At 42.8% G+C, this 26,692-nt stretch overlaps 1 protein-coding gene across 2 annotated transcripts in view; it reads right to left on the bottom strand.

Moving 5' to 3' along the window:
* Nucleotides 1-26,692, bottom strand: part of sdc4 (syndecan 4) — a 50,392-nt gene that overhangs the window by 10,414 nt on the left and 13,286 nt on the right. The window contains exons 2-5 of one of the 2 annotated variants that reach the window (XM_080728477.1): nucleotides 8,470-8,686; nucleotides 7,936-7,985; nucleotides 7,242-7,431; nucleotides 528-5,292 (exon numbers count right to left, since the gene is read on the bottom strand). In XM_080728477.1, coding sequence (XP_080584603.1) covers nucleotides 5,141-5,292; nucleotides 7,242-7,431; nucleotides 7,936-7,985; nucleotides 8,470-8,686 — 609 coding nt within the window. In that variant the 3' untranslated portion in view covers nucleotides 528-5,140. Of the gene's footprint in view, nucleotides 1-527; nucleotides 5,293-7,241; nucleotides 7,432-7,935; nucleotides 7,986-8,469; nucleotides 8,687-26,692 lie in introns of those variants that run through there. The other variant, XM_080728476.1, reaches the window with a different exon arrangement.

The raw sequence follows: 26,692 nt of genomic DNA, 5'->3' as shown, positions 1-26,692 counted from the left end.
AAAAAAAAAGATACCAGTTATGTTCTGAATTTGTCGTCTCATCTCTTTTCACAAAATATTAAAAAACACTCAATAGTGGGCTCGATAAAAGCCCGGCTCAAAAAGCAGGATCGATAGGTACTCATTATCAATAAAAATGAACAAGCTCCATCCCTATTTGTGTGTATTAAAACTCTTTTTTATTTTATTTATTAGCTAATTGAACTACAGCTAGGTCAGACTTTAAGTGTAGTTAACTTTTATCTTGATAATCTTGATAAAGAAATGTTTTAATCTTCTCTCTCTCTCTACTTTTACATGTATCCATCCTGTGTTTCACTTGAATTTCCTGACGGGGATCAATAAAGGATTATCTGCCTCTTATCCGTCCATCTTTCGAACATGGAAAATGAAATTCTAAATACAGATCTGTGCAAGTCTCGACGGTGTTCCATTTTATTCAGTACTACCACATCCATTGAACTTAGAAAACGCACAAACCGAGCTAAGAAAGAAGACTCAAAGTCAAAGGAGGCATTGTTAAAATGTTAATGTGCATAAAAATAGCTTTATTTCCAATAATAAATCAGAACCTGCATGCAGAAGCCAATGATTCATTGGCTCCTCCATTCCATTGGTGATTCACATGTGATGTTTGTGACATAGTAAGCAGCAGAACATATCTCTCCCATGCTAAATGACCAGACCTAGGACCACCTCCCATTTGAAATGCATTCTTCTGGGCTCAAATTAGGTTTCAGAGACAATTGGATTGCCCCACTTTAATACATTTGAATTAGTTTTAATTTCTAGGATCTACTCATATCTGCAGTCAAAACTGATATGCTAGTCCCCCAGAATGTTTTACCATCTGTTGACCCCGTACAGGCAAAAGCACTCTCTTCAAAGACACTGAAAAAGTTAATATTTGAAATGCTTTCTTTTCTGGGATTGACTGTACCCGATGCATCAGAACTGAGATCTGATGCAAAACTAGAAACCCTGACTGGCCGTCGTCACAACAGGCAGACCGGAGCAAGCGCCCGAATCCACCAGAACGTTTCCTTTTCAAATTCTATTCCATTCCACACCCATCTTCTAGGCAGGTACACCAACCAGTTTCGATTGGGCAATTTGACTCTTTGACCCCTAAAACTTTAAAAAGGTGTCTGGCTAATAGAAAGAAATGAAGTTTCCTGGGCTTGTGGGAAACACTGGCCCTGTGCCAGCGTTCAGTGAGTGAGTGCAGTGGTTCTCAACTTTTTCAGGCTGTGACCCCCAAAATAATCATATTTTAACTGGGGACCCCCCAGAGCACTAAGAGTTGAGGCATTACATTTTGTATAACACATTTCTATTGTGTTGCGAGGCGTTGTGAGCATGTAGATCTGCTATTATCACAATTTCTGCCTCTAATAGTTGACAATTTGGCCAACGTTTAATTTGTCATTTTAGAGGTACTAAAAAGGTCCTTAAATTGTCACTTTAGAAGTGTGCAGATACCGTCTATACACTTAAACTTGTTTGTTTACTTTTGAGAGAGAAAACAATGTTGCACATTAAGTTAATCGTCTGGGGACCCCCCCCAAAATAATTTGGCGACCACCCTTGGGTGTCCCGACCCCCAGGCTGAGAACCACTGGTGCAAAGGCGAGTGGACCCTAGGTCTGCTACGGACAACATGGCTCATCAGTATAACGTCCCCCTGAACGACGAACAAATGATTAAAAAAACGCCGACCACATCAGCAATCCTTCTAACAAAGAACACATAAATACATACCGTTTTATTTTTAAAAAAAGTCTAAAAGATGATAGAAACTCTTACAATAATAAAAAAAAAAAGTTTCAAAACTATTTGCTTCAGAGAATCTCGGTACTAGTGTATATAAAACTTTTAAAATCACATATACAACAGCTTAAAAAGCGGGGAGGGAAGAAAAAAAAAAGAAAAAAAACAACAACCCCCCAACCTGAAAGGCAATAAAATATTTTGACAGTTAAATTAATACAAAAAAGATCTACTAACAAAATGGGGAGGAGTAGGAGGGGGGGGGTGGGGGGACTGCAGAGGAGAATATTGACAGATTGCGAGTTAAGTTTGGGTAGCGTTGGTGGGGTTGGGGTTTATCGCGATAAAAAACACTCACGATAATCGTAATCGAGGAGATTTAATTCATTGTGATATCGTCCTCTTTCATGCACTGGGATCAATTCACCTTTTAGTTGCCCGAGCTGCATATCCGGTACCACTTAAACCCTTTGGTGAAAGGTACTTATAATATACGTACTTGATACAGTCTTTTTTTCCCCCACTCTATCAAATGTCTTTGCCAAAAAATAGCCGATCTACAAGCTCACGACGCGCTGTGAGCTTGTAGACATATTATAGACATAATATACTTGGCTGACCGGAGTCCCCCAGGGTTCTATACTAGTTCCGCTAGTATTTCCCCTACTAAACCAAATCTCATAGCCAATCTCGCAACGCTTAGATCTTCTGTTTGTTTTTTTTGCTGAATGTTTGACCCACAGTATAGGGATGCTAGGGTTCATGTAGTTATGAATTAAACCTAAAAAAAGAAAGGGAAAAAAAAGGGAAAAGGAAAACAATTTGGCATTTACATATTTGGTAACGTTTTTGTTTGTGGTCGTTATTTTTTATTTTTTTTGCCAAGTAACGGCTAAGTACCAAGTTTAATGTTACGTTATTCCACTATGTACAGATACTGTAGATCTCTGGTAGAATGGCCTGTGTGCTTTTTGAATACAGTGTGTTTATTTAAGCTGAGAAAGACCATAACATGCTTGTTAGTGCATGCACAGAACCATTCAGATCAGCGGTTCTCAAAGTGGGATCCGCGGACCCTCAGGGGTCCTCGGGGAGGGATTCCAAAAGGACCCGTACAGGTCTGAGTTAACCGAGGGGGGGTCCTTGGAATTCTAGTTTGAGAAACACAGATTCGGATGATCGACAATGATGATCCCCATGGATAAATTAAGAATCCATCAGTCTAGCTTATCAGACGAGCATGAAAACCTTTAAAAAAAAAAAGAAAGAAAAAAAAAAAACATTACACGCAGATTTTCTCAACAAAAAACAGAACCCTGATGGTTTGGTTTCCCTGACACACAGCTAATATTTATACTGCCCCATTGCACAATGGACCAGGAAATCTGGATGAACTGAGCTTGGAACTCAGAACTTGGAACTTTTCAAAAAAATGTGTGCCTGCTGATTGACAAGCACGCAAACAAAAAGGCCAGTGTGTAATAGCTTAACGGAAAGGCATGGAACCAAATACCTTCGCTAGTATAGCGGCGTTGTCGGGCGGAAACCTCGTATCTGCAAGTTTCAAATGTGTACGTTCTTTCGCAAAGTAAAGCCCTGCTTCATCAGACAAGGCTGTCGCACAAAAGTAGTGAAAACAGCAGATCTACAAGCACACAACGCCTCGCGGTGCGAGGCGTTGTGTGCTTGTAGATCGGCTGTTTTCACTAGTTTAGATAGTTTTTAAAATGATAAATGCAAAACGAACGGTTTTGGACATACAAGGTTTCAACCCGACAACGACAATAATAAGCCATGGCAATGGGATACACACACAAACTTTACTCTGAGAAGGTCAAAGCGAACCATCGCTGTGTGTGCGTATGTGTGTGTGTGGAATGTGGGTGTGTCGTCCTGCAATAGCATGTTGGTTTGAGTACAATCCAAATCACAATAATCAAAGACAGACCCTGAAGCAGCAGTGATAATTATATTGGTGACAACTCCTTTAGCCTTTTGAAGTACTGTAAGCCACAAACTGAAGACGATCCTTTGTGTGTGTGTGTGTGTGTGTGTGTGTGTGTGGGTCAGACCTGGGTCAAATAGCATATTACAACAGCTTGTTTTTCCTCCTTTTAGGTGCCAGGTTTGTGAGGGTTTTCCCCACACGTTACAGTTAAAAAAAAAAGTACCAGAATGTGTGGAATAATACAGATAATTTAGTAGCTGTGAACGACAGCTTACCTAGAACTAGCAGCGTCTTACACTCGGGGGGGTCAAAGCCAACCCGTCTGGTTGAACTTGGGGAGGTGGAAACAAACGTTTGCCGTTTCGCGCAAGTCTGACGTGTCTGTGTGATATGATCAATAGTATCAAACGCTTTTTTTAAATCAATAAAAAAAACACAGTATACTCCTTGTCTTCAATGCCAGTTTTCTCTTTCTGTGTGGCAGTGTTAACGGATTGACAGAGCGTACCTCATTAAAACGTTTATCGTCACAAGATTGCTAGTTTATACTTTCCAACCAATTTCACTTTTTTCTGAACACAAGGAATTGTTAATAGCAAATAAAATAAAAAAACGGAACTTCTGAGATTTCATCACACCAAGGATCTTTTTTTCTTCTTCTTTAAAACAAATAAAAGCAAAAAAAATAAAAAATAAAACTTTTAAATAAAATAAAAAAGTCACTCGCTACAGCTATAACGTGGGCATCTGTAGCACCAGAACCAGAGTCCACATACAAGTTTTAGAGACCAAAAAAAAAAAAAAAGAAGGAGGATAGGGAACGAAAAAGTAAGAGGGAAAATAAATAAGTGGACCGTTAATGTGTACCATGATGAACGTCATTGCACAGTGTTAGTGTTAGAAAATGGAGGGCAGGGGGGAGAGAGGGAGTATAGAGAGGAGGGGAGACTCGCATCTCTCTTTGCTAAGTCCACAATTGTCTGTTTCAGTTTGTCCTCTTTTATACAAAAGGGTGGGAGGCAGAGAGAAAGGTGAGAAATAAAAAACAAAAAAAGATTGAAACAAATCCTGTGCCAAATGGTTTTGGCAGCTGAAAATGGTCCAGGCCCTGGCACGTCTCTTCCTTGTTTGACAGAACAAAGAAAAAGAAACAAAACAAAAAAAAACAGTTCATCGAAGCCTCTGATTGGATAGGAGAGCACCAATAAAGATTCATGAACATCTGCAATCGATCGACTGCCGTGTCCGGTTTTTGCTCTCCCAGGGATGTTGCCGTTTATTGACAGCAAAAACAAAAAAGAGTTAAGATGGGGGGAAGGTTTGATGGGGAGGCACTGTATGGGGCCTGTGGCGGCCCTGAGGATGACTTGTGTAAGGTTTTAAAAAGTGAGAGATCGTCGGGGAGGAGGAAGAGAGGGCCGTCTATGCGTAGATCTCCGTGGTGGGGGCCTTCTTGTAGATGGGCTTCTTCCCCAGGTCGTAGCTGCCTTCGTCCTTTTTCTTCATGCGGTAGATGAGCAGCAGGATGAGGAGCACGGCGAACATCAGTCCCACGGCGCCGCCCGCGATCAGAGCTGGGAAAGATGAAAAATATAAAAACACCGTTGTTAGAAAAAGGCAGCAGTGTGTGTGGGGCGAGCAGGCCGCTTTCGTCAGTTGTTGAACGCAGACAGTAGGAAAGCTTGTTGTACCAAAATATGAGATCCTGCTGCTACCATAATCTAATCCAGTGGTTTCAACTGTTTCAAGCCACGACCCCCAAAATAATCATATTTTAACTTTTTTGTATCACGGTTCTATTGTGAAAATAGCCGATCTACATGCTCACAGCGCGAGGCGTTGTGAGCATTGTGAGCCTGTAATTCTCTACTCTCTAATATTTGACAATTTGACCAATATTGAATATGTCATTTTAGAGGTATTAAAAGTCCACAAATTGTCACTTTAGAAATGTGCAGATACCCTCTATATACACTTAAACTTTATGTTGGTTTGTTTACTGTTGAGTGAGAAAACAATGTTGCACATTAAGCTAATCATCTGGGGACCCCCCCAAAATAATTTGGGGACACCCCTGGGGGTCCCGACCCACAGGTTGAGAACCACTGATCTAATCTAATGTTTTAAGCGGCTGTCAAATTATGCTCTCAGTCAATGTCAGCGGTGGCTTTGATGGGTTTAGATCCTAGACAAACGGAGGCACGCACAATGCCTAAATTATCCTTCGATATGTCAACAATTTTGTCGTTTATTTTTGGCAGTGGCTCAGGAGGTAAAGCAGCCGTTTAGGAAGTCAATCTCAGGTCTGTGCCTTTCTTTTTATTTTTTATATATATATTTTTAATTAAGTTTAGGCACATCGTCAGTCACATCTGTACATATACAACACGCTTATACAGCAATATATGGAGTGACAGCCTACTCCCAATATAAGATAAGATTGTTCTTGCCTGCTTCAGGTTTGTGCCTTTCTTGATCGTCAAGACACTGTAGGAATGCTGACCATTTACAGTAACACATATTTGGCAAGTGACACGGTAAAACATTAAACTTGAGCTCTACAGCGTCACCGGGCACAAAACATTAAACTCATAAAAAGAGCGAGACGTTCTTCTTGGCACATTCATTGCAGCATGTGAGACACATGTTTGTGATTATATGGAGTGGAGTTCTTTGGAAATTACTACTCTTGAATGGAATCGTAACGTTTGCCTATTTTAGTCTAACCTATCATATCCATTCTTTGCCAAGCCAAAACTATAGACTGGTTCACAGCCTCAAACACAGTCTGTCATTTTATGGATCACACAATAAAGTACAAGGATTAAAGCATAGTTCCTTCACCAGAACTGCAGCTTTTCGATGTTCGAATGCAAATGCAGATTAGAACGCGCATTATGCTGCGTTCACACGGAGAGAAGCCAAGCTAATGGTTGGCTTGGTAATTCAATGTTATCTCCAAGCTTTTTTTCCAGCTTGGAAATGTTAAAAGCTGGTTTGCATAGAGATTACATTGAATTACCAAGCCAACCATTAGCTTGGCTTTTCTGTATGTGAATGAGGCATCAGAGTGTTGGAAGTTGGCCTTGCAACTTGAGGCGTAGAATTTCCCATTTTACTTTGTATTCTCTTGCCTGTTTCGGAGGCTACCAGTGTCACAGACATAGTAGCGACCTTAAGCAATGCTACGGCAACGGCAGAAGACAACAGTAACCGGAAATGATCCGTGCTCGATAGATAAACCTGACGTCGCCGCAGCCGTCTATACTACGGCAGCAGGTCCCTTCCCACGTAGCGCCTACTCCGTCTGCTGCGTGTAAGCGTCACCATGGGAACCAAAGTGTTCAGTGAAAGGGGTGGGAACCCGTCGCCGCCGAGGCTTTGCTTAACCATTTTGACCGCTATGGCGATTACGTCATAGCAGCCGTAGTCCGCCTGGCTTTGCCGTCCTGAAAATCATCTAGCTTAAAGTCGCTAATGTCTCTGACCAACACTGCGTTGTTTCCCTGCGTTGAAGGCTCACCTGCGAGGACCTCCGTCTTGTTGAAGATGCTCTCGTCGTTGGCGTGGGACATGAGGACGTTGGAGGGGTGCTCCTCGCCGGGTGACACCTCGTTCCCCACATGGATCTCGTTGTTCTTCTGTATGATCTCGTGTCTGACCGTGGGCCGTGCTGGGCGCTGGACCTCCGGGATCCTGTTGTCGTCCTCGGGCTGGAGGAGAGACGGATGCATTAGTTAGTTACGTTTAACTCTGTCAACTCTGCTCTGAGCACTGTTGATTTCGTCGACTAAAACTATGACGAAAAATGTTCGTCGACTACCTTTTTTCACCGACGCAAACTACATAGAAACTAAATAAAGACTAAGCTATGATGACTAAAAATATGATATCACAGGAGGGACAAGTGGAGAAGAGATCCAGTAGAACTAAGACAAGTCAAACACTTGGGTGTCGCAGTGCGACACGTTGTGAGATTGTAGATCGGCTATTTTCTGAGTGCAACCAAGTGTGTAAAAATCAGCCATTACGACATCAAGGCCCGCCAAAAATGTTTTGTCGACAAAATCAACAGTACATTTAGTCATTTATGAGTAAAATATGACCTAGATCTGGAGAAGAACGAGCAACGATAAACCACAAGACGCATGTAGAATAAGATCTGGAGAAGAACGAGCAACGATAAACCATAAGACGCATGTAGAGAGCAACCTCACCTTAGATGATGGCCTGGCGTTCTCCTTCCTGGTTGGCACGGTTGTTGTTGCTGCAGAGGAACAGAGGGTTGCGTTAAGAGTTAAACTTACTAAGTTAAACCGGTAGCATACTCTTGTGATGTGATTGCAGCTAAAAACAAACAAGACACATTCATTCCCTTTGCTTGATTTCCCCCCCAGAACTTCTTGCACCTCTGAGATTTTCAAACAAATCAGATGACGACAAACTCAAACACCGAGCATTGAGTGCGACTGGCCAGAATTACAATTCCATTTCCATACTGAATGGGCAAAGTTTAAAAAAAATGACTATAAAACTATTTTGTCCACAGAGAACTTCTTTGATTTCGGCAAGACAACATTTTTATTTTACTGACAGTAACACTCATAGTGTTAAAGGCAATAATAATGCCTTTTCAAGTTGGCCAAAATCTGAAGAAAAACTGTTCTAATAAATGGTACAAAATGAACATTAAAAGTCTTGCCTTCTTTTGAAATTGGATTAATAAATACAAATTGATAAAAACAACAAACCTGCGTCACCGGATCCTGAGAACTCGTCGTACTCGTCCTCGTCATCGTACAGGGTGTCGTCGGTGTCATAGTCGTCCTCGTCGTCCTCCTCGTCGTCGGTGAAGCCAAAGTCGGAGCCGTTCTGGGAGTCTCCTGACGACACCAGGTCCTCGGGATGCGTCAGCATGCCCACGCTCTGCGTGGTCTTCATGGGCATCCAGGTCTCCGTCTCCCTCACCTGCTGGGACACATGGAGGAGAGGACAGCTTAGAGAGGGACGCACACATGGAGGAGAGGACAGCTTAGAGAGGGACACACACATGGAGGAGAGGACAGCTTAGAGAGGGACGCACACATGGAGGAGAGGACAGCTTAGAGAGGGACACACACATGGAGGAGAGGACAGCTTAGAGAGGGACACACACATGGAGGAGAGGACAGCTTAGAGAGGGACGCACACATGGAGGAGAGGACAGCTTAGAGAGGGACACACACATGGAGGAGAGGACAGCTTAGAGAGGGACGCACACATGGAGGAGAGGACAGCTTAGAGAGGGACGCACACATGGAGGAGAGGACAGCTTAGAGAGGGACACACACATGGAGGAGAGGACAGCTTAGAGAGGGACGCACACATGGAGGAGAGGACAGTTTAGAGAGGGACGCACACATGGAGGAGAGGACAGCTTAGAGAGGGACGCACACATGGAGGAGAGGACAGCTTAGAGAGGAACGCACACATGGAGGAGAGGACATCTTAGAGAGGGACGCACACATGGAGGAGAGGACAGCTTAGAGAGGGACGCACACATGGAGGAGAGGACAGCTTAGAGAGGGACGCACACATGGAGGAGAGGACAGCTTAGAGAGGGACGCACACATGGAGGAGAGGACAGCTTAGAGAGGGACGCACACATGATGGAGGAGAGGACAGCTTAGAGAGGGACGCACACACATGCAGCAGGGCTTGACAGTTAACTTTTTGAGGCACCTTTCCTTTGGACATTCTACACAAATTTCCCATGCACTTGTCCAGGCACAAAAGTCACTTGTCCGGATAAAAAATTAGACATTTCACACTTGTAACAAAAGTGCAAATACTGCAAACAAACTGCAAAAATTATACTTAAAAAAAAAAAAAAAAAAAGTTTAAAGTCTATTAATTGTTCACAGCGAGTGGACGAACCCCCTTGCTCCCTCCACCCACCACCGCATAGTATAGACAGTCCACAGCACAAAGCCACCAGGAGCGTCACAGAAAATATATTATTGAACTTATTATCGGAAGCCAAGGATTTATTACTTGTCCCGGACAACAGGACAAGCCTTAATGCCAAGCTATGCATGTAGGCTAGGAGGTTATAGAGGGACACCCAGTAAGATAGGAGAGGTTATAGAAGGACACACACGTCACGGTAGTAGGGCTTTTTTTTGCCATTAGAACCTGGTATATGAAACAACTCATAATAGCAAATATTTAGACCTGTATCCAACCAGGCAGGTCCACGAACAATACGTAATAGTCTAAAGTCTACCATGTTCCCGAATAGCACTACCAGTCTAAATAGGGTTCATTTTAGTTAGGGAGGCCAACACTAGAATAAGAGAAATACTCTGAAGTGGGTTAATACGACACATACTATTGGACCTCTCCATTCTGGAAAGTACATAAGCTATACAGGGAAAAGATGTATTTGTAACTACATTTTATCAGTTAAACTTCCCAACCAATTCAACTGAACTGCCGTGTAGCTTAGGGTGACCATATATCCAGCTGCTCAAACAGGGACGCGATGCCTAAAACTGGGATGCGAAAAAGCAATGCGCACGTTACCGCGCACACGCGTGCCCATTCTCTAACGTTTGTGCACGCGCACATACACACCGCAGGGTTGCATACAGGCAGTGAGTGAGTGATTGACAAACAGCCTCAGCGTTTACGTCAGACTCGCAATGATTATGTTCATGTTTTCTGATTGGTTAGGTGAGCATGTATTCATTAAAAGAACATGATAAATGTCTATGCAATCACTGAAAACAGCTACTATTATTTTAATTGCGGCAAAAAAACAGGACAATTTTGTAGTGAATGTTGAAAACCGGGACATTAGTGTTTTAGAGATATTTGTCGGGACAGTCCCGGCCAAACCGGGACGTCTGGTCACCCTAGTGTAGCTGCGATTCACTGATGCATGCAAGGCCTGCAGTTAAGAAGTGAATTCACGGTTGCGTGCAGCAGGGCATGCAGGCTAAGAAATGAATACACCGTTGGCTGCAGGGGGCCACACAGCCAATAAGTGAAGCCACTGTTGCATGCAAGGCATGCAGCTTTAGAAGTGTACAATGGCTGCGTCCGTGGGATTTCTTCAAGCCTGCAACCTGAAGCCCAGCGGTAGCACAGCTCCACTTAACACACCACTAATCACCCCATGAGCTTAGTATAATGAGGAGACGCATCAGCCTCTCAATCATATTAGCACTTTTAATTTGACCGACCGTTTGCTCAGCGAGCAAAGAGAATGGCTCTCACAAGGGCACACATACAGTACCTACATCAATCTACATGGCTGTGTGTACCAACTGACACACACAATTAACATTTAGTGTGTGTGTGTGGTCTGCATCCTCTTCACTCATTCAAAATCGATGCTTTTGCTATTGATTGCAGTAGCACATGGTTTGGAATGCTAACCAGCAAGACTCCCTAATCGGGAGATAACCGACCGTCGCACACACAAACTTTAGAAGGCAATGGTAACCAATCAGGAGGGAATATGGGAAATGGGACAGGTCCATGTTGATGACATGACTTTAGAGATACTGTGTACCGCTTTGTGTGATTTTAGGCCAAAATCTGTAAGCAGTGTCCAAAAGTGTGTTTTGCAAGAATCGGCCCCATGGTGGCGATAGAGAGGGTGGTTGTGGTTTGGCAGCCAATGAGTGTGTGTGCAAAGTTTGGCATGGATTGGGGCAACGGTGGCGGAGATATGAGTAGGGCAAAAGTGTGACGTGTGACGGACAGACTGACAGCCGGTGGAGTTTTTGATAGTAACTTATTATTGCGACCGGATGGTCGCAATAATCCAATGTCTTTGGAGGATGCCGATGGGCATCTGCTAAAGAGTGTGGATGTGAACTTGTTTCTACCGTACGACTTGTATTCCTTTTTCCCATTCACACTGTGAAGGGAAAGTGTTGAATGTTGCCCATGTAGTCACTGAATCAAACCAATTGTTAAAGAGACAGACATTCATAAGAGAGAGAGAGAGAGGAATCTATATAGCAAAGCTAGCCTGATCAGAACAGAAGAACCCCCCAAAACATATTGGAAACATGCCTGCGTGCACGCACCGTCACACACACACACACACACACACACACACACACACACACACACACACACACACACACACACACACACACACACACACACACACACACACACACACACACACACACACACACACACACACACACACACACACACACACACACACACACACACACACACACACACAATCCAAGTCTTTCAAGGGCTCTTCATTTAAAGGGTTTTCTGCTAGGGTAACTATGTGGTAGCTAAGCCTGCCCAGTGCCCTGCAGTGCTGCCTGTGTGTGCATTCGTTCTGAAGTTTCTTGACGTTTCCTTCCTCCACATTGTGCGAGCGTTCTCTGTAATACCATTTTAGTGTCTGTGTGTGTGTGTGTGTGTGTGTGTGTGTATCTGAAATACCTTCTTTCCTAAAAACGTGTGCGGCGTTTGAAGTTAATCCTCGCCCTCTTTAAAGTGGCCCATATGACTGGAGGGGAGGGGAGGGTTAGGCTCCATTGTTTAGTGCTCTGCGCACACAGGGCTTCAAACAGGCAGCAGCCATTTTAACGGGACTCCCCTTTGCTGCAGTGTTGCTCTCCTGTTGCCCTCCATTTGTCCAATTCTACATTTCTGTTGGTTACGCTGCTTTGTGTGCCATTTTCTCTGCAACGTTTGCGTGTTGTCCCACCTGTCCCAGTTGCCCCATATGTAGGGCTGTGTCACGATTACGACATTATACATGACGATTAATTGTCACTCAAATAACTGCGGTTGACGATTGAATTGTGCTTCTGTCGTTGACAATTACATTTCTGTTTGGCTTTTAGGCTTTGAAGTTGCACATGGCAATCATGACACATAACTCAAATAAATTACTGACACACTTGACAATTTTATACGTAAAACTGCGACGCGTTGTGAACTTCTAAATCGGCTATTTCCACTACTTTTTGAAAGTGTTTGTAACTATATTAACTCCTCTCAACAGGTGCCGTGGCATTGGTCCGAAACCTCTTTGTTCTGACAGCCCATTAGTCCGAATCGGTTAAGAATACTATGCCTAACCCTAACCTCAGTAACCCTAACTAAATTCGGAATAATGAGATGTAGGACTAATGATAATGAACCTTCGGACTTATGGGAAGTCCCCTTCTCAACATGGAAACGATTATGATGATTATGCAAAATAATTGCGATTACTTCAAATAATTGCGATTAGACCCTACCCAGTTTTTATATTAACTCTAAGCAGGTTTTTTGTTTTACTTTTGACTTCCTTTCTCATTATTGCTCCATCTCATTCAACGTTGCTTTCTCGCTCTCTCTCTCTCTCCCCCTCTCCGTTACGTTAGTACTTCTATTTTTCAGACTTTTTACCTTCACCGACCTGATCTCTCCCTTTTTTCGCTCCGTGATGTGTGTGTGTGTGTGTGTGTGTGTGTGTGTTTTGCACAGACGTGTTATGTGTGTGTGTGTGTGTGTGTGTGTGTGTGACACTTGTCCTCAATCAGAGGCTGACAAAAGAAACACTGTTCAGAAACAAATCCAAAGTGGACTTAAACCCTCTACCCTGTCCTCATCTAAACCCCATACAGGGGACACAGGGGGGCTCCTGTGTGTGTGTGTGTGTGCGTGCGTGCATGCGTGCGTGCGTGCGTGCGTGCGTGCGCGCGCCTGCCTAATCCTAAGCCTTAAAATGTTGACTACCGGCTCTTTATTTCCTCCCCTGCTATTCAGATGAGATTCGACTCCCTGCTGGGGCATGCAGGGACAGGGCTCTCTCTCTCTGAATCACTTTATAGGAATCACACTCCCCTGTCAACAATAATGTGTATTCATTCTGAGTCAGGCACATTCAATCAGATGTCGGATGTATGAGTCAAAATCCTGGGAGCCGGGAAGTCATTTTGCAATAATATTCTGTGAAAAATAAACCCATCCCGCGGGGCCTATCCTACTCCTTGACGCATTTTTTTCCTTTTTTACGACGTCCTCTGGGCATGGATTTAGCAGGTGCGAGGTGGGGCAACTTAAGGGATATACAGTTAGTCGATCAATTATTAACGGTGAATATGAGCATTGCTAACGGTGAGTAATAATGTTGAATCTTGTGAGATATCCGTTTTTTGTCGGTTGTTCTCCAAGAGAAATGCCTGTATAAAGAGTACATGGCTTATTTAAAATACAATATGATTATTTCAGAATGTATTTTTCTACAGTACTGCATTTTTCACGAGTTTCACTGTTATTACTGCAGAGCATGTCACAACACAGCTCACGCAAGTATTGTGAATTAAAAAAGGGATAACATTTATTGGGAACCGTTTTGAATTGAGAATTGATTTTCAATAATGTTCAATCGATGTTCGAATGGAATCACAGGAGAGCAAAAGATTCATACCGCCAGGTTCCTAATCCTAAATATCAATCATTTAGCTGGGGACCCCCTCCCCCGGGACCACCAGGGTGTGTTAGCTGGGGACCCCCTCCCCCGGGACCACCAGGGTGTGTGCTGGGGACCCCCTCCCCCGGGACCCCCAGGGTGTGTGTATCCATGTGGCCCAGAAGGACATGCAAAGAAACCGTTCCACAAGGAGACCCGGCCCCGACACAATTATTACGCAACCGCCTGATCACAATTTTCTTTAGATAATTGCATATTTCACGACAGCCCTAAGCCCTATATCCACAAGAAGCAGAACAGACAGCCCTAAGCCCTATATCCACAAGAAGCAGAACAGACAAACAACGTCACAACCGAGATGATGATGGTGACGACGATGAAGAAGAGGCTGATGAGGATAAAGCAGATGATGAAGTGTATCTTGTACAACAGTGGTTCTCAACCTGTGGGTTGGGACCCCGTCCCCAAATTATTTCGGGGTTTATTTTGGGGATTAACTTAATGTGCAACATTGTTTTCTCACTCAACAGTAAACAAACCAACGTAAGGTTTAAGTGTATAGGGGGTATCTGCACATTTCCAAAGTGACAATTTAAGGACTTTTTAATCTTTTTAAACCTCTAAAATGACAAATTAAACATTGGGCAAATTGTCAAACATTAGAGGCAGAAATTGTGAAAATAGCCCTCGCGTTGTGAGCATGTAGATCTGCTATTTTCACAATAGAACCGTGTTATACAAAATGTAATGCCTCAACTCTTAGTGCTCGTCAGAGTGGAGGGTAACCAGTTAAAATATCATTATTTTGGGGGTCACGGCCTGAAAAAGTCGAGAATCACTGAGAACCACTCGTCTGACAAGACCGCCCTATCCAACAAGAACCAGAAAGTGTGTGTGTGTGTGTGTGTGTGTGTGTGTGTGTGTGTGTGTGTGTGTGTGTGTGTGTGTGTGTGTGTGTGTGTGTGTGTGTGTGGCGTAAGCTGGGTGTAAAAGTGCAACTGAAGAGCTCCGAGACAACCCAGAACATACCACATCCTGGCAGGACGTCTCCTGAGACAGGTCAGGACAGGAAGGAGACGGGAGGGAGGGGGGACTGGGGGGGGGGATGACGAGCTGACATTTCTGAGGCAGTTGGGAGTCATCGTGGAGTCGTGATGTCAGCCAACGTGTTCTTTTTTTTGTGTGTGTGTGTTGTGCGTGTTCCCAGAAAGTTAAAAATAGCATGGATACAGAAAAGGTACGGTAACTAGCGGCGTTACACAATTGTTGCACCCACCTGGCCATATGTAGCGGTTATGTAATCCAGGCAGCAACAACGTATGTATTGTATAGAGACTTTATACTGAGGCTTAGGGGTGGGCGATATGGAAAAATACAATATCACAATATTTTTCCCAAGAGGTATCACAATACACAATCTCATCACAATTCTTTTTCATGTTGGTTTTTATGGTTATTTTTCAATGTTGCTTAACAGTACAACCACCTGCAAACAGTGCAAGGTAACAAAAACAAAAGATAAAGATCCTTTTGGGGGGTCTAAATTATGTAACTCTGACAGTATACAAGTATGTAACTCTGACAGTATACAAAATGAAACCAAATGGACCCTCACAGGTCCATTTGGTTTCATTTGTATACTGTCAGAGTTAAGGGGAGACTTAGACATTGTAAAGTTTGAGAAATACTGAAAATGCAGGTTTAAATGAATTCAACAATGAATCTCTGTATTAACAATTCAGCAGGTTTTTTTTACAAGGCTCCCTCATTGTATCACGATATATACGATATCTCTGAAAAGGCATATCGTAGAGACATTGTATCGTCTCAACGATATTTATCACCATATCGCCCACCCCTACTGAGGCTTCATTTAAAAATGTACATCCCATGTCACGTACGCTTTAGTTTCCATTCACACGAAAACACAAAAACACAGCCATCGCGGCGAGACACTGTCAACTGACAGCTTGTCAACAGTACCCAAAATGACCCAAAACGTCCCAGCTCACTCTGTTTTCATTAGATAAAGTCAATAAAACTAACATATTGAGCACATCGAAAAGACAAGAGCTCAGAAAACAATGTGTGAAATGTCTCCTTTTATATTTATTTACCTGGACAGATTGTCAGTTAAAAAGGCTGCAATGATTCCAAGTCAGTGTTTATTCTTGTGCTTGTCCAACCGGCTCTCATCGACTTCGATGCACGAGGAGTGCCTAGAACTGTGGTTCTCACAGTGGATTTCAGGGACTCTAGGTTTCTTTATGGGGGTCTAAATTGACCCTTACAAGTCTGTACCTTTGACAGCGTACAAACGGAACCAAATGGATCCGACTGTCAAAGTTAAGGGGAGACCTTCAAATTTCAAAGTTTGAGAACCCACTGGCCTATAATGATTGGACCTCTCCTCCGTTACATACATAGCCTCGTTACAGCCTACCACCAGAACAAAACCGGTGACGTCCGTGTCACAGGACTGCTGGGTTACGTAAGCAGTGACCTCCACAGCACATTCCCACGCCTCTGTTCTTTAATACCCATTTAGGCCTATAATTATTGAATGCTTTAACCAGTGAAAAATAGCAGATATACAAGCTCACAGAGCTTGTAGATCTGCTATTTTTGAAAAAGTCGTGAAAATGTGTGCAAATCTTTGAACATAATGTATTTTTAAAGCGAACGTTTGTAACTCAAATTTTGCTTCTGGGTGGTCCCTGGAACTAAATATGTTGAGATGGGGGTCCGTGGCCAAATACATATCATTTTGGGGGTCCTTCACATGAAAATGTTTGAGAACCACTGACATAGTAGTCTCTCAAAAACAGACTAACTGAGCTTCAGTTCAAGTGAAAAGGACCTTTTCTTTGACGATGGCTGGCCAGATTGCTGACATAGAAACATTGTTTTTTCAAAAAACCTTAGACGGATTCAAAAGACACTTATAGTAATCAGGTCAAAAAAGTTTTTTCAAAAATAGCAGATCTACAAGCTCGCAGCGCGGCACTCGGTGCCGCGCTGTGAGCTTGTATATCTGCTATTTTTCAATAGTTAAAGCATAAAATATTGCGTAATAATGTGTTCAGGCCTAAATGGGTTAATACGGTGGAATGGTCTGTACGATTATCCACGTCCCTCCAAAATGTATCCAATCAAAAGGGGATAGCGGCGGCGCACACAGTGATGGCACAACTAAGCACAAAAACAGCACTGTATACTTTTGTCCACACTACACAGTATACACATGTTTACACAGTAAACACAGACAACTGAGCTTTTTTATACCCACAGGACCTGAATCCATTCATTTGATAAATCTTTCAGCAACACAACCTAGCAACACTTAGGACCGTGAACAGGAATGGATACAGATCTTAACACACCGGCACCGCAACATTTAAGCCTTTTAAAATCTTGAAAATGTGTGCAATTCTTTGAATATTTTGACCCGATTCTATAAGTACATCCCGATTCTATAAGGATGTCTTCCCGAATCCTTCTAAGGTTTTTTGAAAAAAAGATGTTTCTATGTCGGCAGTGCTCAAACTTTTTAATGAAGGACCCCCAAAATTATATGCATTTGGCCATGATGGACCCCCCATCTCAAAATATTGTATCAGTGACCCCACAGAAGCAAATATTTGAGTTACAAACGTTCGCTTTAAAAAATGAGATATTCAAAGATTTGCACAAATCGTCAAGATTTTTTCAAAAATAGCAGATCTACAAGCTCGCAGCGCGGCACTCGGTGCCGCGCTGTGAGCTTGTATATCTGCTATTTTTCAATAGTTAAATCATTCGATAATTCTAGGGCCTAAATGGGTTAAACAACAGAGGAAACATTAGCAAAACCCTTGTGTAATCCAGGGTTAAAAATGTGTGCACAGCAAACGGCTATGCAAACGCACTCCAGTCTGGGCTAGGTGCATTCCAGCACAGTCTGGTGCTGTGGGCCCAGAGAACCACCGCAGAATGAAACACTAACAAGGCATGGCTGAGCCAACGACGGCATGGAATGCAGATAAATCCCAGGATAGGCCAGGAAACACCAAAATAGGTTAGAAGTAAAGGCACCGGCCGTCTCCGTGTGGTCAGCGCACAGAATTCCAGACGGAAATAAACAAGGGCCGACCGAACCTAAACATGGACACGCGGTGGCTCCCCTCAGCCACCTTTAAACCATTACGACTAGGGATGGAGCCCTAAACAAGGGTAGCTCGATAACCCGATAACAGATTTATTGAGTACCCGGTATCAATAAGCTTTGGGCTTGTCAAGATTGTTATCGAGCATAGGGGACCATGATGTCATGTTTAAAGTAAACAATTAAGACAAGAGGCGATCAAGAAATCATTACAGTACTATCCAAACTATAAAGCCATTTAACACTTGTTGCACATTACTTGGATCGGCACTTTTGACCCACAAGGTGTCAGCCTCCAGGAAGAAACCCCAAATACAAAGGGAATACATAATTGCTCATAACAACCACACCAGGGGGTCTAATGAAGTACTGTCAACCTCCTAGACACATGGAAACCAGAAAAAGTACAAAACTATCGCAACGCCTCTATAAGTGTTTATTTTGCTGATAAAATAGAAAGAAAACGATATACAACCTCTCACAACTATTGTGAGAGGTTGACAGAATCAAACCACAACATTGTCCTTGCTCCCCATTTTCTGCATGGGGTTTGGGCACGACCAAACCACAGACCGAAAAAACAAGATCCTTTACAGAGCAAAGTGAAAATATATAATTTGTTGCCTGTGGTTCCTCGGTTGATACAGGCTTGAATAGGCAAGGTCTCGTATTTTAATCAGCATTTAGAAAGCACTTGAAAACAAAAGGAGAGGGAGGTCATGGGATGGGAGCGCCAAAAGTACAAGTTCTTTGTCCAGTTTAAACAAAGGTTATGCAATAAGCTCAACAAAGCCATTCTTTGTTTCACTACAGACTTCTTAATTGTGGCAATCACCTCAGCCTTGAGTTTACTAGCACGGGCATAAAACGGCAAAGTGAAACTTGCTTTGGTTGCTGTAGTGTAGAACGGCGCTTCTCGAATGAGGGTAGAAGGTTACCCTAGTCTCTAGGCTAGGGTCTAGACAGGTACATAGAGGTATAGGGGGTATGTGGGTTAAAAGTGGAAACATTTATTGTACTGTTAGGTTGATAAAACACTGACACTTTGTGTGGCCCTGCTGATCTGTAAAGGGGTCTACTGAATTAAATCCAAAATTTGACTGGCACAACTGTTATTGAATAGAAAAGCAAGACTTGAAATGGTGTTTTATTTTTTAACATATATTGATATCAAAACTGGACTAAATCTGCTCATGAGGAAATGACTGCAACTCTTTCATTCCATTTCATATTATATTCTTCAAAAAAGGTGGGTTGTCATTAATTCATAGCATCACACACAAGCCATGGCTTTCTCTCTGGTTTTAAGAAACAAGATGTTGTAGTCGGGTATAAATTGGTAATTGGATTTGGGAATCAGTGAAGGGGGTTACTGAGACCCAAAAAAGTTTAAGTACTGCTGTAGATAAAAGACATCGACCAACCATGTGATCCATTAGAACTCAAGTCAAGAAACAAGAAGACTGCTGGTACTCAGGTTAAGCTCAATTACTTTTATGAACCGTGGAGAATTTCATTTAGAGAAAAACGAGGGGGATTTCATACAGAATTCTCCAGTGGCGCACACGTTGCCCAAGGCGCTCTTCGATTTGGTGTGAATGGGAAATATTGTACCCAAAATAGGAATTTCTGCTAAAAAGAAACATGACATTTCTTGGCCTTTATCTAAAAAACTTTTGTTCCCTATGAAAGGAGCTACTCATCTAGCCACCCACTCTCCTCGCTTGCCTGATCAAAAGAAGCCGTCAAGACAACAGGGCCACTTCCAGTTTAAAGAGGATTGTAATGTCTCTACAGAGCCTGTTCAGGGGTGACAACAAAACAACCGCGCTAGGAACTTAACACCGCCACAGTAAACACTCAGACAAATGCATTTTGGCGGAGACTGCATCATCATGTGTCTACCAGTCTCTTCGTTGGCAGGTAACCAACCATCTATTTTTAGAACAACTTGCATTTGTTCGACTGCTGCAATCAACAGGAGGGTTGTGTTCCTCCTGCAGTGAGCCGGTGACGCGAGGGTAAATGTTACTAATCACCATCATGTGCCCCTTTAGCAAAGCAGACTCCCAGTGACATTAGTGAGGACATTACTGGTAGTGTCAGACCGATATATCGGTCACCGATATGCCCTTATTTGGTCATATCAGATCATATCGGTATCTGTAAAATTTCTCCCCGATAGAAAAGAAAAGAATCTGTGTCGCTCTCTTTTTCTCAGACACCTTGACTGATGAGTAAAAGAAAAAGTTAAGTCTTTAATAAAGACATTGGTTTAAGAAAGCAGCTGTCTGTAGTACTACGGTCACTGTACTTCTGCATAATCGTATTGGGGCAAAATCTTTGCACGATCCACACAGAAAAAAGGCCTGTTTTCATTATGCATACATACTGTATATCGGTTATCAGTGACTGTATATCGGTTATCAGTGACTGTCCCCTCTCTCTAATCCGTTATCGTATCGGACACAAAAAAAAAGCCTATCGGTCGGACACGAATTACTGGTGCCCAGCAAGTCATCTATCTGTCAAACACACGGAGGAAGCTATAATGCACTCAAAGACAGACTCCTCTTTGCAAAGAAGTGGCGAAGTCGTGTTCTTTTTCGGGGGCCTTCTTCTTTGCGTGAAGATCCTAGCGCTTCCCGGGCCATCTTGAAACATACTGAAAGGCGAGTCTGTCAAGACACCCGCCGGCCTTTGCAGTCTGTGCCTTCAATGGAGACCAAACAATGCCACTGGGCGCCTCGGGAGCATATCAATGACCAAGGTAATGAGGGCTAAGCCTTCCAGTCAGTCAGCCCCCACCCGCTCCCTCCTCTTGGTTAAGAAACAGGGGCACAATCTCTCCATCTGCCAACACAGAGACAGGCATCTGTTCTATTCAAGCGGTTGCATGGAGGAGGCAACTGGCTTTGAAAAGACCCAAAAGAAATACCACGGCACAGGAATGTGCATCCTTATTCTTTGTGATGCCCGATGTCTGTTGACCCTTCCACAGAAAAGGACAATTATTGTTTTCTTCTACTCTGTCCCCCCACCACCACCACTCAATGTGGGGGGGGATTCAAACCACTTTTTTAGCCCAAAAGGAGCCAGAGTGTGGGGTCAAAGTAGAATGCATAGTTGTGTTTCTATTGTGATGAAAAGTTTGGATTTACAGAATCATGTTACGTCCTTAAAAAAGAAAAAGAACGCCGCCTCTTTTCCTTGTCAGACGACGAGCAGTGCAATCAGTGTTCCTCTGTTTACCTCACGCCGGCGTCTTATGCCCAATTCACATTCACACAAAAACTAACTAATAAAGTAGGCTGTAGCCTAGGTAGGGCTGTCAAGATTATAACATTTTACTTGACGATTATTCGTCACTCATAATTGCAATTAACAATTTAAGCGTTGTATAAAAATACATATATAAAAAATACTTTGGATTGTAGGCTTCCTAAAATCAAAATAACACATTAAATTATTTTATATATCCAAAAATAGTGGAAATATTTACAGGCTCGAAACACACCGCAACGTGTTAAGAACTTGTAGATCTGCAATTCTCATTTCTAGCTTAGATTCACTTCAATCCGCTTTCAGACTTCTTGTTTTTGCTTCCCTTTTCTCCACGTATCTCTCTCTCTCTGTGTGACAAGAGTAGATCCGCTTCCCATTTTCTGCTTCCTACTTCATTCATCTCTCGTGCTGCCGTCATCCCCTCTTCACTTTTCTCTCTCCCTTCTCATTACCTTTCTTGCCCTCCTCTGCCTCCCCCTCCTCTGTCATTACTCTGCACATCCACCCCTCCCTCTCTCTCCTTCCTCTGGGCTTAAGCCCCGTTCACATTGAGCCGATCCCGGGGCCGAGGATCCCCGATCAGATTTCGGGAGGACCCCCCGGGAAAATTGTTTGGTCGGCCCCGGAATCGGTCTTGGGCTTGAACAGTACCCCGACACGATCGGATTATGTTAATTAGCTTTTTTATGACCTCGGGACTCGTCGGGAGCACTCACGATAATATCAAAAAAGTTTGATATTCTCGGGTCATCGGGTAGGAATCCTTTACAATTATTGTCGTCTGAATGAGCTCACGGGATTGCTTCAGATGATATGAAGCCAGCTCCTCCCTTTTTTTAGGCTGCGCAGAGTGTAGGCTATTCTGTCACCTCAATAGAACAGCCTACACTTTTATTATTATAGCCTACTTACTTTTTACTTTAGCTTACTTTCTCCCTAAAATGAGTTCCAGGGGGTCCCCAGCTAAATGATATTGAGGAACCTAGGCCTGTCCCTATTCTATATGCTTGGATGAGGTGGTGGGACAGTAAAAAAAAAAAAGCGAGAGGTTAAACTTTTTTTTTTCTGCTACTGCACGCCCACAACGGCGAGGTTTGGACATTCATAATTGCTATTAGCTGATTAAGCTCATGTCTGTTTAATGTCTGGCTGGTTGCCGTTAAAATGCTGGTTGATGCATTTTAGGAGTGGACTCGGGCGTTCTTTTTTCTCTCTTTTTTTTTTGCTGCGCAGATTTGGCTAGGGCAGTGTATGCTGTTCTATCACCTCACAAAAAGCCTTTTCCTTTTTGGACAGTTGGTTGAAAGCTTGGATGAGGCAATGGATTTTATTAAATCAATGATATTGGAGATGCGACACTCTCAGCCGTGTCTTGCTGGATGCGCATCACATCTCGCGTCTCGCTTGCCAAAAAAATAACTGAATATATAATTATAATATCTATAAAGTGAGCAGCGGCCAGTGTGCGCACAGTACCTAGAAGACTAGCCTACCAACCTACCTTTGTTTTTATAATGTTTTGTCATGATGGCGCAGTTATCACTTGTGTGCAAAGGACGATGATACACGAAAGAAGAATGTAACACCAACTTCTACCAATTAATCCATTGCTGTGACAGACAGGCTGAGACAGCCAACGTGCTTCCATGTAGACTACATAATCCACTGGGTCCAGCTTGGTTCAGATCAATCATATCAACATAACAGTAATAACACCAACCAAAGTCTAAAACACGGTGCCGTCAGCAGCTGTGTTGTGTGAGTGACAAGCCTGATTTGCGCTTCGCCGTATCAGCGACCACCACCTGGAACTGATGCGCTAATTATTGATCTGACCAGGGGTGAGATGCCATGGGCTCGCGTGTGCTATAGTTTCGCGCAATGATGTAATGATTAATTTGAGCAAGATATAACATTTTAAAAGGCTTTTATAGGCCTAGCCTAGGTCTACTCTTAATACTTTTTTCACGATGTAGCGCACTACATGTTCAAGTTCAAACTCTTTCATGCTCACAAGACTTCACACAACATGTCGCTTTGATGTCATGCAGGATGTAATGGGCAATTTCCTATATTGATCAGATACACATACACACCTGAAAGCATTCACGCTGATGAACAGTTAATTTGAGCAGTGATGGAAAAAGTACTCCAATTCTTTACTTAAGTAAAAGTATCAATAGGCCTACTGCATTATTAGCTACAAATATCGCACAGACAGAGAGAGAGAGGGAGAGAGAGAGAGACTCTTTATTATAGACTATAGCGAATATATTTGTTTAATTTCGCCGTTTTAATATTTAATTAGTAGCACTGCCACTGAAGAAAGCACCATGCGTGCCTTAATTGTTAAGAGGCTGCGCAAAAAAAGAAAAGGAAAAAAAGCAGCTGATCAGCGCTGACGGCACTGTCATTTGATGCACATTTCCAGTAGGCTACTTTATGTCACCCATCCCCGCAGATAATGTGATACACGCTCCATATAAATGACGTTCCAACCTGCATCTTCGAGGTGGCTTTTGATGGCGTTTCACCTCGCTAAAAAACCTCCATGATTTTCACCTTCAACAGATTGGCAGCACTGCGGGACTCATTGCATATGCGAACAGAAGGTAATAAAATGGATTTGGGAGCATAGCCTAATTACAATGGATGTCTCATAAAAAACAATATATATTTTATAGTTGAAGGGCAAATACACTTATACACAGTAGTATGGTCAGCAATGTGCGAACGTTAGATAGCGAATATATTTGTTTAATTTCGTCATTTTAATATTATAAAATCACAACCCATTTCCTTAGAATATATGCATGTAAACATGGTTTCATCTTAAAGGAACCCTTTCTGTACATCTTGTACCCCTGTGGGTCCCGATCCACAGGTTGAGAACCATCTAGTCGTGTCTCTCATGGCACCACCCCCCCGAGATCGTGGGTGGCTAGAATCGCGAGACGTCGGTCTCATTTGTAATGGTCTGAGATATTTCACTTGGCACAGCGGGATATACCGGGCCCGAATTCAAGACTGTCGTTTGAAATGAACACCGATAAACCCCCGGGCACGAGATCTGATCGGATCCAACATCGCGTTTCGTCTGTGAGGCTCTTTATAACGTGAGCCAACACCAACCGTACGCTGCGTAGGGCTGTCACAGTTATTACATAATCGTCTAACCGCAATTATTTGACATAATCGCGAATATTCTTCATAATCGTCAAAATCGTTTCCATGTTGAAAAATGTTCATATATGTTTTAAAAGTAAAAAATAGTGGGAATAGCCGATCTACAAGCTCACAACGCGTCGCGATGCGACGCGTTGTGAGCTTGTAGATCGGCTATTTCCACTATCAATTTTCTTTTTTTAAGTATAAAGTTGTCAAATATGTCAGTAATTTCTTAATCAATATACTATTTAGCAAAGAAATTAAATCTGTGTGAAACGTATCAATATTGCATTTTTTTGATAAGTTTTAGTTTTTTTTCATTAAAATAATAAAAAAACACATCAACCTCTTCCCTGTCTCTAGCGACGGTGTGCTAGATTCCTTCCCTCTACCTCCTGACTATCTATAGCCCAGTTTCCAGCTACCAGAGTCATGTGGGACACGCTATAGCAACCCCGTGTACACACAGGTCACAATAGCCCGGAACCTGGTAACGCACACAGATGGCAGATAGACTTCAGGTGAACAATATAACGTCGTTGTCGGGTGGAAACCTTGTATGTCCAAAACCGTTATGTTTTGTATTTATTTATCTAAACTTGCTTTGTGAAAAAAAACGTACAAATTTGAAACTTGGAGATACGAGGTTTCTGCCCGACAGTGACGATAACTCAATGTCACACGTGACGCGCAATGAACAGGCCTACTTGGAACCAGGTTGCACTGTACTGCCAACAATAGCTAACCGATATCATGCCTTAATTGTGTTCCTGTGAGCTAGTCTGTGTATAAGCTCTGGTTTTACTGAAAGAATACAAGTTGATTTGTTAACATATCAAAGGCACTATTAACAAATAGAAAACATGAACCTATGCTGTAGGATAGTATATTATTTTATTTTTAACTCTCTTAGCCGAAAATAGTTGATCTACAAGCCCACTATATATGTGTTCCATCACAGTGTGCTGTGTGCTCGTGCAGCAGACACCCATTATGATATGTTGATTAGGGATGTCCCGATACCGATACTAGAATCGGTACTCGCCCCGATACCGGCCTATTTTGCTCTACTCGTACTCGTCCGATATTGCTCACGGCAGCGCCCGATACCATTTTGTTTCATAAATATGTTGGCAACAACGTATCAAAAGTCCTAGGACACAGTTTTGTGTGTGTTAGTTCAACTAATGAGTGTTTTCACCTTCTCTCACTCTGGGCATGACAACATAATTATTTAAAGCATTTTATTTTGGAGCGCCACACACTATTTAAGCACTTAACTTACAGTATCGGTATTTGGTATCGGCAAGTACTCAAATTAAGCACTCGTACTTGGTCAGCAAAAAAGTGGTATCGGGACATCCCTAATGTTGATATGGATGTTAAAGAAGGTCAAATAAAAGTGATAGAAAACACTTTTAAATTTGAAATCACGTTTCTATTCCAGCTTCTCTTCCACTCCGCTCTTCTCCTGGCCTGTGGAGAGAAGAAGGGAGCGTATGGAGAGGCCAGCTCCGTCGCAGACCATGTTGATTCAGTTTGCGCTGATAAGACAAATTGAGTTTCGATGACCACTTCCTGGGGGAACGTCCTGTATCTTATCGTAATGGCTTTATTGGTCACTTCCTCCCTCCGATTGGACCATCCCTTTATTGGTCACTTCCTCCCTCCGATTGGACCATCCCTGCATGCCATTTGGGTGACTCGCATCGCTGCCAATCCATGACTGATGGACTGATAAGTCGAACAGCCCGTGGCGAGTCGCGACTCGTGGCAAACTCCTCTTATACACTTTCAACTAGGGGTGGGCGATATGGAAAAATACAATATCACGATATTTTCCCCAAGCTGTACCACGATAAACGATTTTATCACGCTTCTTTTTCACATTGGGGTTTATGGTTATTTTTCAAGTTAATTGACAATAAAA

The sequence above is a fragment of the Nannobrachium achirus genome, assembly GCF_963921795.1.
Source record: "Nannobrachium achirus genome assembly, chromosome: 6".
Classification (NCBI taxonomy): domain Eukaryota; kingdom Metazoa; phylum Chordata; class Actinopteri; order Myctophiformes; family Myctophidae; genus Nannobrachium; species Nannobrachium achirus.
This window is presented reverse-complemented; position numbering and strand designations above follow the sequence as displayed.